The sequence below is a fragment of the Plasmodium gonderi genome (genome assembly GCF_002157705.1).
Source record: "Plasmodium gonderi DNA, contig: Pgo-contig_194, whole genome shotgun sequence".
Taxonomy (NCBI): domain Eukaryota; phylum Apicomplexa; class Aconoidasida; order Haemosporida; family Plasmodiidae; genus Plasmodium; species Plasmodium gonderi.
In genome coordinates, this window is record NW_021629112.1 from 6,498 (window position 1) to 19,456 (window position 12,959).

At 18.7% G+C, this 12,959-nt stretch overlaps 2 protein-coding genes across 2 annotated transcripts; one reads left to right on the forward strand and one right to left on the reverse strand.

Moving 5' to 3' along the window:
- Window positions 1-3,060: 3,060 nt before the first annotated feature.
- Window positions 3,061-4,355, forward strand: PGO_001785 (variable surface protein; the record flags this gene model as incomplete). The annotated part of the gene is made up of 3 exons (XM_028691010.1): window positions 3,061-3,093; window positions 3,228-4,079; window positions 4,203-4,355. 3 exons carry the CDS (start codon window positions 3,061-3,063, stop codon window positions 4,353-4,355), a joined length of 1,038 nt encoding a protein of 345 aa, XP_028546811.1.
- A 6,986-nt stretch (window positions 4,356-11,341) lies between these two features.
- PGO_001790 (variable surface protein) lies at window positions 11,342-12,308 on the reverse strand (the record flags this gene model as incomplete). The annotated part of the gene is made up of 3 exons (XM_028691011.1): window positions 11,342-11,503; window positions 11,655-12,137; window positions 12,297-12,308. The coding sequence occupies 3 exons, from the start codon at window positions 12,306-12,308 to the stop codon at window positions 11,342-11,344; spliced, it is 657 nt and encodes a 218-aa protein (XP_028546812.1).
- Window positions 12,309-12,959: the final 651 nt, after the last annotated feature.

Consider the following 12,959-nt stretch of genomic DNA (forward strand, 5'->3'; position numbering starts at 1 on the left):
AATATAAAATATATAGAAATTCATGAATTTTTAAAACACATGTCGGTATATATATCATTATAATAAAAAGGTAATAAGAAATATATATATTATGATGTGAAAACAAGATATATAAATCAGATATTATAATTCCAACAATAGGAACTAAAACAAAAAATGCTAAAGATATATTAAATATATCAAAAAAATAAATGAATCATCTAAAAGTTATATATAAAATGCTAAACTCTAAAAATCTTTATATCAATTGAAGAATTTAAATCCATGAAGCCAATACCCCCTACTTACAATTATGCATTTAGGAATATAAGAGTAAGATATAAAACAAATAATTAGAACAACACTGAATTATATGTATAAATATATATTATATTAATTAAAATCATTGACGTATTTAGAACACTAAGTTATAGATAATTTATTACAATGAAATTATAAATAATTCTATTAACAAATGATATGTAGCCTCAATAATAAGAAATATTTAAGTACAAAAAGAATGCATACGAAATTCTAAAAATATCTAATAATACTTCATACGTTTAAGGATAAATTTCATTAAAATGTTTTAATAAATATTAATAGTATAACGCAAATATATATTATATCTTAACATATAACTATATATATATGAAGTTTAGAAAGTGCTATATTATGAGATATTTAGTTATTTATTTATTAAAACTTTTAAATAATTTTCCTAGATATATTGACAAGTTTTTATATATTTAGATCTACAATTTCGTGTATAAATATACTTAGAGCATATGTTGATTCATGCTATTATATTTAATTTATTTGTATTAGGATATATTTTAACAAGACTTATATAGAATATATTTTATTATTTATAATTAGGTATTCAACATACCCTTATAAAAGCTGAGTATATTAATAAATAAATATATGAAAACATATGTAAAAATTTTGTAGGAATATATATTTATTAATATTTTAATGAATGATATAATATTAAAAAAACGAATAAACAAAGTATTTGCTTAGATTATTCTTCTAGATAGTACCTCATTATGGAAAAAAAATAATTTTATGCTAAATATAATATGCATATATAGAAGTTAGAGATAGTATCTTTTCATAAAAATTTTGCTCTATGATAAAATAACATTATTATTTTCTATCATTTAATATATATTGTATTTATCCAATATTAATATGCACATAAAATAATATATTATTCTGTTATATTCCGATCCAATTTATTGAGTATTCATTATAAAAATTCAATAATATGTAAAAAATATACATGTAAAATGTATTATAAATTGGGTTATATGTAGTTTTTTTAACTATAAATATATGTATATTAATTTGCAACGTATAATAAAAGTTATACAATAATTTTGCAACATTAACTATTCAATTGTAATGATATACTAGTGAAGATTTTATATAATATTTAAAAAAAAATAAATTATCTAATATTTTATTATTATGGGGAATGGTACATTTATTTAATAATATCTAAATGAAAATTTAATATTCTTGTTACTTATATAATAAATATTATAGCATTTATATGATAATACAGTAAAATATATGATAACAACTATTATGTATAAACCCCCCCCAAATCTATTATTTCTTGATATTTGCGTTTTAAGGATTTAATACATTGCATATTTATATCTTTTTTAAATATTTATAATAAATAAATGATTTTTATAAACATATTATTCACATAAAAATTATATAAAATTTGCGTTAAATTATTATAGCCCTTTTTACAAAATATTTAATGGTAGTATAAATAATATAAAATATTTTGCTTTCTTAATAAATAATTAAATAAAAATAATAAATATATCATAATGAAGTTAATATTGTGTGAATAATACGCGAAAATAGGTATAAAAACATTAATATTTATTTTATATTATATTTTTTTTTTTTTGGTTATATATAGGATAACTTCGTTTCATTTAAAAGATTTCACGAAAAAAAGAATTTATTTGGCATATTTGGAATGAATAATTTGTGTTTAATAAAATGAAAAAAAAATCAAAGCATAAAATATAGCAACATAGTATAAAAAATTTTTACATCGATAATATCATAAAAAAAATAAATATATAAATACATTAAGACAATCCTGTAGGAGTTATATTTTTGAAGTAAATTACTTTATTATACTATTATATAATATAATGCTAAAAATATTAATTCCATATTAAATACATATGATTATGATATATAATATATAATTACATGTTTTAATTATTTTCCCTGTTAATATATAATATAAAATTTAGATGAATATAATATTATAAAATATGAAATCACATTTATATGTAAATATATGTATACCAATATTATATGATTATTTATAATGCACACATATACTCATATTAATGCATATATGTATTGTAAATTTTAATGAAATATTATTTACTTTATTATAATATAATTCACATAAATTAAGATATATTATATTCTTGTATTCCTAACATATTTTATAAAAGTATAATCAAAGTTCTAATATTTTGCTAATAATTAACTAGATTAAAATATTTAAAACAAAAATAAGTACATAAAATATATTTAGAAGCATGAATTATTAACCTTGTGTTTTTAACTAAAGTATTTTATAGATATAGGAGAGCACATATTTACAATGTAAATAAAGTCATAATATAAATAATTTATTATAAATTAATTTACTACATTACATACTTAATTTATTATATATAATGAATTGGAATTATTATAAATGTTGTATTATATATAATGTTATTACACATATAGTTTTTTTTTTAGATTTTATTATATATTTCGCATTATACGAATTTATTTTTCATATAATGATATGTTTATTAAATAACATTTCCTTACCTAGAAAGAATAATACTAAAACAGTTTTATATGTATAATGAATTTAATAAAAGCGTTAATTTCATGTTAAATATATAGAATTAAAAAACATAATATGTGTTATTATGTGATATTAATATAATATTTACCCTGATATTTTTTTAAGGAATAATAATTTATTATATGAATTATAAAACATATTTATTCTCTTTAGAAATTACATAAATTATGGCAGGTGACACTAATTTAGAGGGTGATGACGTATTATTTAAATGTTTAATAAAATAAAGCTTTATAAACATTGTTTTAAAATATGTTATTTATTAAAAATAATTTTCAATTTTTTTTCTTAATATTTTTATAATTTTTGTGTATTTTATGACTTTCATTTCTAGTTTTGCTTGAATGGTATGTTCCACACATGTACATATAGTTTCAACTGGGATAAAGATGCACAAAGATCTGAAGATGATCATAAATTTACAGGTTTATGTAGTGATTTTTACAAAAATGTAATTAAGGGTAAAGAGTCTACAAATTTCTCTAAATTGTGTGCAGTTCTTGCAATGTATTTAAAACATATTGGAACACATAAAAAAAATCATGAACAAGAATGTTGCAAATTATTCTATTATAAACTGAAAAAAGATATAATAATAAAATTCCCATCAGAAAATTATACTGACGCTAAGGCATACTATGGGAGAATGACAGAAGAATTTAAAGGAAGTTCTAGTACAAGGATATCTGATATATGTAAGGCTTATTCTGATAACATTGAGCAAGGTACATTTCAAGTATTGGGATATCTATTTGATATATATGAATACATTGCTCTTTTTAAAGATATGAGAAAAAGCGACACTAGAAAGATGGATGCTTTCCAAAGGAAAATATTATCTCTAGCGAATTATCCTTATAAAAAAAAAAGCCTACTTAAGGCAGAAGTCGATAAAATTATTGATATGTGTAATGGCTATAAAAAAAGTTGGACTATGAATCCCTACAAACATGCTGCCGATCGCATAACTGATAATTGGATTAAACAAATAATAAGTAAATTCGACGAGGAAGATGAAAAAAGAAGAAGGATTATTGAGGAACAAACGAAAACGTTGGAAACCAATGTATTAGTAGCTGAAACATTAAAGGGCTATGGTACGGATGCTGTGACAAATACCGGAATAAGTATTGGAACGGTTTTTATAACTTTTTCAATATTAATAATAATTTTTATTTTTTGTAAGGTTAAAAACAATATGAATATAAATAATTTATGTTGTAATATAATTTATCATTGACATATTTTTAATAAATTCATATATTATATATTAACCATAGATAAAGATACTATTTAATTTTTTCTTTAGTATACCCCTTATTTTTCATTTTTGCAAACAAGGGTACGAAAATTTAGAAGAAGGTTAAATAAAAACAACAAAAATAATATTGACCTTATGCATTCATTTGATGTTGAATACAAAAATACATTTAAAAATAAATATAAAATAGCATATAATTAGGTTAGATATAACCAATAAATGAGTAATTTTAGTTAATGGGACCAATTTATTTTGAGTTAATAATCACCTTATAGCATTTGTATTCATTTAGAATATAAATTTAATTATATTAATATGATGAATATATAATGAAGAATTTTTATAATACTTAGTAGAATGTTATAATATATGAATATACAATTTTTATTTATTACTACGAAGGGAAAAATAACCACTTTACTACAGAAATATAGAATAAATTATATATATATACCATTCCCTTATTTACTAAAATTATGGTATATCATAATATTTGATATGGGTATACAAGCATTGTATGTTCAACTAACACGAACCCTCGCAGAACTAAATATTAGCTCTCAGAGGAATATTATACAATAATATTCGAATATCAATTACCCGATTGCAAATATATATATAATAAATTATTTTTTTGAAATGAGATTGAAGATCTTATGAGTGTTATTCTTTTTTGGGGGCGAAATTATATATGTGTAACTATTTAAAGTGTAATATTGGCATTTAATATTTTTTCCGAATTAATATAATATAAACAAAAGAGAAGGAAAAAAAAAGGACCTTAACAATATAATTAACATATTAATGTTTTGCAAAACATATGTATTTGCTATCAAAGTAAATGTATAAAAAGTAGGATATATACGGTGTATATAAATATTTAGAATTATTAAAAATTGTACATATGCATAATATTAATGTTATAAAGAATATATATATTAATAGATTCCAAAATATAAAATAGGCTTCATAATTGTTGTATTTTAAAATTGTAAAAAAATTTTATTAATCATATAAATTAGAAACATATATATTTACACTATTGATAATCATTAAATCTTATTTTTTAGTTAGAGTATATCATTCCAAGGCCTTTCAGCAAAATAATTGATGAAATGTAAAAATAAATAGACAAAAAAATGGGTATCATTTTCGCACGTTAACCATAATTTTCATAGTATTTAAGGAAAATATAAAAGTTAGTAAAAAAATAAGATATTATTTATTTTTATAATAATAAAATAAAACTTTTAATTTTTTTTACACGTTCTACAAAAATAAACCTATGCTGTTATATATTATATTTTTTGCATTTTCTCTGTATTGTACCTTTTTAAATAATGTTTTTTTGTTAATTATTTTTTATAGTACTATGTCGTTTATTTAAAAATTATGTATATTATTGAATCATATATTTATATATATTCATTTTATATTTGATTAAAATATAATATCTTGAAAGCTTTATAAAATATATATGTAGCAAATACAACATTTTATTTTAATATAATCATTATATATTATATTTATTAAAGATCATAATTAGGTATAATGCCATATTTAACTAAAACAGAAATATAATAATACATATAAAAATGAAATAATAAAGAAGGAAACTATAATTTTCCGTGGAAGAATGTAATTTAAATACAATATGACATTTATGTTAAACATTAAATATGAAAAATGCTGGGACACAGATTATTCATTAATATAATTTATTAATATTTTTCCAATTTTGAAATATATTTCTAATTTTATAATTATTTTTTTATTACAAACTAATTATAAATTAAAATGAACACTTAAACTGATTTAATTCTATTTATTAATTATGAACAATATTCATATGAGTGTTTTCTGAAAAACAACTAGAAATGTGCCATTATGAATTCGAATCTAATTTAAATACTAATTATATTATTCATTTTAGAAAAACATAAAAAAAATATATATACTTCTATATTATGAAACAAGCATTCCAGGTATATATAGTACTCTAATAGAAGTGCACATTTTTTTGAATTTAATGTATTATAGTATAAGCATAATACAGATTTTAAAAATATATATAATTTAAATTAATTCATTAAAAGTAGAGATTTCATAATATATAGCTTATTTATAATAGAATAATTGTTAAATTTGATAATTTAATTGTATCAATAATTATATTTATTATTGCTTCAAAAATATGTGTTTATAATTAAAGCACGAAAACATAATTATTTTCATTGAATATATATATAAATAAAAATAATAATTATTATTGATGTGTAACAGAATAAAAAAAGTACAAGAAACATAATGAATATAGTATGTTAAAATATTATATGAATAGAAGAATTAATAAAACACTAAAGTGAAATATAGTATGAACTTCTGGTGCATGCTTAAAATAAATTTTGAGACAAAGAAAATAAAAATATATATACTGAATGTTATAAGAAATTTACCTGTAATAAACCTTATGTAATATTCAATACATATATAAGAGAAACCCTTATTGTATAATAATAAATTGTATATTTTATTTACCAAAGTTAATTATATTTATTTTATTTTTATGAATATTATTAAAATAATATAATTGTAAATTCACAGTAAAAATTAATATATGTTTTATATTTTCAAAATACATATATATAAATAATATATTTTGATATATTAATTACAATGTATACACCTCAATATATAATATACAAAAGTAAAAATATGCTGCAAATTAATAAAATAAAAGATTAATTGCTAAAACTAAAATCATGAACACTGAACTCTAAAATATTTCCTGCTTTTATGCGTAATTTTAACAAAAAATATTATTGTCTTTTTAACTAAGCATTATGTTTATGTTTTTAATATATTACTTCAAAATAATTACGAAAATATACTATATATAACAAACAGTATCACATTATAATTAGAATAAAAAATATTGATCATTACATCCAATTTTTCTTATTACCATCAGTTGTATAATTTTAATAAAGAGCAAATAATATTTTCTAATACCATGTACAATTATTTTAGAATTTTGGAATTTATTTGCAAGTACAGGTTAACATTTTTTTGGATTAGTTTGAAAAAGCATATAATCATAATGAAGATGGCAAAATATGTTGTAGGATAAAATTATTATTATATTAATTGAAATATTATAATAAATGTATATGTCAATTTCCATTATTTTTATGTAAATAGGTTCATGTGTATATGCTTTTTGTAGTATAATTACTTTTATATTTTTTTAATATGAATCTATATATCCATTATTTACTGAATATGATAGTATCATGCATCATTTTCTTAATAACAATGAAACTTGTAAGAATGCCTGAATGCAAATTAAAGGAGGATTTTCAAATATTTTTTTTATAACAAATGATGTTTATATATTTTATGAATGAATGTTATATTATATAAAATATATACGTTATCAAATAATACATCTTTGCAAAGAAAACCTTTTACATATTTGTATTATTGGCTACATAAATATAAATTAAAAAATGTAATCTATGACTGAAAGGTCAATAGTATTTATGGTAAATTGATAAATATAGATTATAATAGCATTTATTTAAGGGTTTCTATTGCTAAAAATCAAATAAATAATACTTCTGTCAAGTTAGAAATACTCAGAAGTATATATGATATTAATATAGGAATTCACACTATAGAAAATTCTAATTTTAGTGTGTTGAAAATAAATATGACTGTGCCAGAAAGTGTGAAAATATACATTATCGCCTCATGAATGCTTACGAATCATACAGTGTTTCTGATTTACGTAAAAAAATTAATGAGAATTAGGTAAAAATTTAATCATCTGGAACCAATAGTGACTATGATATAAGCTTATCCGAAAGATTAACTTCTCATCAAAGTCAAAAATTAGTAGTTCATACTTCAATTCATGTTGTTATAATATTATATTTACCATGTGTATTGCTTCTTCTATATAATGTTAATAATATATATGATTACTATATAAAATAAATGTTAAAATATATTAATAAAAAATATATATATCCTTAAAAAATTATATCATCAATTTAACATGTTTTCTTTTATTAGTTAAATCCTTATGGCCCATATCTGAAGCCTAATATTAAAAGTGTAAGAAATGTATTTAAAATTATAGATGAATAATGTCATACAAAGCATTAATGGGATACATAAGAAGATAAATCATGGAATATTAGATACAATGTGTTATATAATTCTGAACAGTGACACCAATAAATGTATATTTACAAGAAAGTATTTCATTTAAATAGCATATAAAAAGGAGAAAATAAATGCCTTTATATATATTTCTATTAATATTTTCTTATAAATATTAAATTATGCTCACAATACAATAAAAAAGATATAGATTTATTAGAGAACTTAAGTAAATAATGCTTCAGTGGTATTTTTAGGTAATGTTAATAATATTATTATTTCGTTCACGTTGAATGACTAAACATAAAATGTATACATTTCATAAAATTACATTTTTATATATTCTGTACTTTGCTGAATATAATTTTTTTTTTTTTATAAAATGACTTCTCATTTATACAAATATTTAATGACATTGATATAAGATATTTACATATATATCACATTATTCTATTAAATTGCGTTATATAAAATTGTATGTTGAAATATGAAATATAAATTGTGAAAAATGATTTTTTGTTAGAATGATATTTATAATATTCATATGATGTTTTTTTGCAAGGTAAGTTAGTTTTCCCCTATTTTATGATAATAATTCATGAAAATTTTAATTACATATATGTTGTTTAGTTAAATTGCAGGTTTTGAATACAAATACTTAATTTATTTGATTCAAATAACGTACTTTTTTTTGAATGAGTTGCATTCTTTTATTTTCATATATGTTATATATAATATATGTGAATTTGAGTAAATATATATCATTAAACATCATTTTGCTTAGATATAAGTATTATTACATTATACTATGCTGAATATACAAGGAATAATATATATAGCATATCATATGTAAGATCTATCGTATTATAATAAAATTAATTATTACATAAAACATTATATCGTTTATTAACACACCATGAAAATTATTTATCTATGAAGAATATAATTATATTAATAAACATAATATAAAATTTCAGCAGATTATTGAGGTAATATATATGTGTAAATAGAAAAAAATTATATTTCCTACAAAAGGATGTGATAAATATTAATTATCATATTCTAGAAAATATTTTTTACATCTAGAATTTATATTTCAGAATTTAAGATATGCAATAAATTTAACGTTAATTTTAATTATGCTTATTATTATGATTGACTATTAGGCATTATATTAATTTTTTATTCTAAATCAAATTATCCATTATAATATACATTCTTGAGATAAACCTTTTACATATACATAAATAAAAAAAAAAATTAGTAAATCAAAAAGAATAAATAGCACATTTGAAGATAAATAAGGTATATACATTCAATAAATCGATACCAATATATTTTTATATTATTTATAACATATATAGAAATGATGTTAATTACTGTCTATACAACTATATATATGAATAGGTAGTAAAAATGTGTATATAAAGAATAAATATTTCTTTTGTGGTCACCTAAAATACTAAAATTCTTATAATGAATATATTCATTAAAAGAATAAGTGTTATGAAGATACATAAATTTACTTTTATGTTATATATTATAATATACTTAAAAAAAGAACCTGCAAATTAAAAAATCTGCTGCTGGAACTAGTACATAAACAAAGTAAGGTTTATTAAAATATATTTTTATTTAAAGAAATACATGGTGTCTAAGTATGCAAATATATTTATATTTATCTAAATAAACATATTACGTGTGTTAATTCATATATAAAATTTATTTATTACATTACGCAAAAAATATTTAACTTATATATTTTCATAAATTTGTATCATACTAGGTCATATATTTTTTTATCACATATATAATTGTTTAAATGTATAATAATATATGGGTAAAAAATGTAATTATTATTCATCTAAATATTATAATTATAGATTAATTTCAAAGCTATTATTTTCTCTACCAACATAAGCATTAATTAGTATGATGAAAATAAATTTCAGTTAATACCAAAAATTATAGATTACATAAGTACAATTAATTAAATTAAATTAAATATATGTTATAGCATATAATAGCATATACAAGTTCTTAAAAAATACTATCTTCATGAAGATGGAAGATGTTATAATAATCTTTTAACTTTTGTTATATTGCATTTTCACCAATTTGTTATATATACTATTTATATTAAACAACATTAATTTTGATATTAGAAAATGATTATATCTTTTTGTGTTTAATATTATACTTAAATATAGAAAATATTACTTATTTTGATAATTAAGTTTTAACACGTATTTAATATTATGTTTATATTTATATATTGTTCTGTCTTATATACTATGTGTCTCTTTACTAATATTCTTTAAATATAATTTTAATTGAATTAATGATACAAAATAAATAAACTATATTTAATAGATTAATTATATTTAATTAACTCAAAATATAAATAACAAAGTAATTTATAATATTTTAAAATTTATACATTACTATTTTTTTTTTATTGCATATTAATCATTCATATATTTAGTTTCTAAAAAAATATAGCTTATTAGACATGTAACAATTGAAAAAGAACAATTTTTATTGGGTATGGATATTTTTTATATTAAATTTACATATGTATAGATGTATTATATTAAGGGTTTAACAGAAATTAACTATTCCAATTGAATAAACATGCATAATATATATACATACCATATTTATTGGAAATTATATGCTAAGATAATATTAAAATCTATGAACAAAAGAAGATATAAATTGGATGTAAATAGTAGACCAGTGCTTTATTTTATCCAAGAATATAAGGTACATGCAATTTCTGTAGTGAAAAATAATATTATGTATCATAATAAATTTATTATGATAAAATAACTATTTATCATAGTATCATATATAATGAACACTAAAAATATACATTAAACCCTGTAATTTTATAATATGTTATAGTTTTTTTATTCTTTTTAGTATTTTATATTAATTTAATTATATTATAAATTATGATATCGTTATTTAGTGAAAATATACAATAATTATATGAGACAATTTGAGATTTATTATAGTTATGCATACTCCTTAGATAGGTATTGTATATTAATTCTTTTCCCTTCGGGTCCTAAGAAAAATTCTTCGGTATTATTAGAGGAATAACCTTTTTTCATATTATTTTTTATTGAACACACCTTTATATATTTATTATATAGAAACGTTTTTATTTTAGAATACTATATATATATAGTATTAATTAAGACAAAATATAATATATATATATTGTAGAAATGATGTTAGAGTTTTATAAATTTAAATAATTCGATAATATTATTCTTAAATTAAATTTTATATTACATTATAATATAAATAAAATAAAAGGAAAACTACGGTTAGAAGCGGAAAAAAAATAGAATAAACTAATTTTATTATCAGTGCATCATATGTAACAGGATATTTTTCTGTTGACGACAAATAGGCACTTTCATTTGATGATGATCCATAGCATACATTCTTTGTATCTTCCTCATAGAAGCAGACAGGGAAATTTGTACTAATATTAGATGGTATATTAAAAACGTTTTTTAATTGAATCAACTTCTCGTTATCAGCTTTAACTTTTTCACATATGCACATTTTTTTCTTGTAAATCCATTCCTTGAATGAAATGCAATTTTGTGCTTTAAGCGTAACTCCACTTATTTTTTCAGAATATAATTTATCCAAAAAAGTTCTAAGATTTTCTAAATAATTATCTACATTATCTGATTCTTCACATGATTTCCCTTCTTTATTATGACATTTATTATACACGTCTTCCCAATTGACATTTGAATTCACCATCATACATTTATGTGATTTCTCTGATTTCTTAAAAAATTAAAACAGTTAAAAGTTATAACATTTATATAAGAATATAATTCAATAAAAAATTAATTAAATATATGTACATTATTATTATAATTAATTCATTAAATATTAATAAAAGAATCATTATTAAAAAAATTAAATAAATTACCAGGATTATACTTTCTTTTTCATGAAATAAGTTTCAATACACTAGATTCCTGGACTTTTGTTATGTGCCCACATATGAGATTTCATAATTTCATTTTGGCTTTCATTTCTACAGATTTATCAGATAGACTAATCCATTGAGAATTTCGTTTTAAACATTAAAATTATGTATTAGTTTTGAATCCTTATCTTATATTTTAATTATTATCATATATAATATATATCCAATGAAATTATTTTAATTTTTTTAAAATTTAATTATATATATGTTGTTATTTTATATAATCATTATTGAATGCTATATATTATGATTATAATTTGACAATAAACTCTAAATATATTTTTTAATCACTATATATGTGTATTATTACGTAATATATATATTTAAAAAATTGTGCTGTAATAAAAGAAAAATTTTGTTTAAGGCATTAACTTATAACACTTCCAGATATGTATGCTTTAATATAAATATTTTTTAATTTCCTTATATATATATATATATATTATAGATTTGTTAAACATTTATTTGAGATGTTAAATTCTTTATTATTAATAATATATATTTTAGATGATTTCTATTTTAAATATATTTTATGCTGATTTTTAATGAATGAAAAAAAATTAATAAATTTCATTTTATATTATATGTATACTTTTTTTATATTTATATTTTAT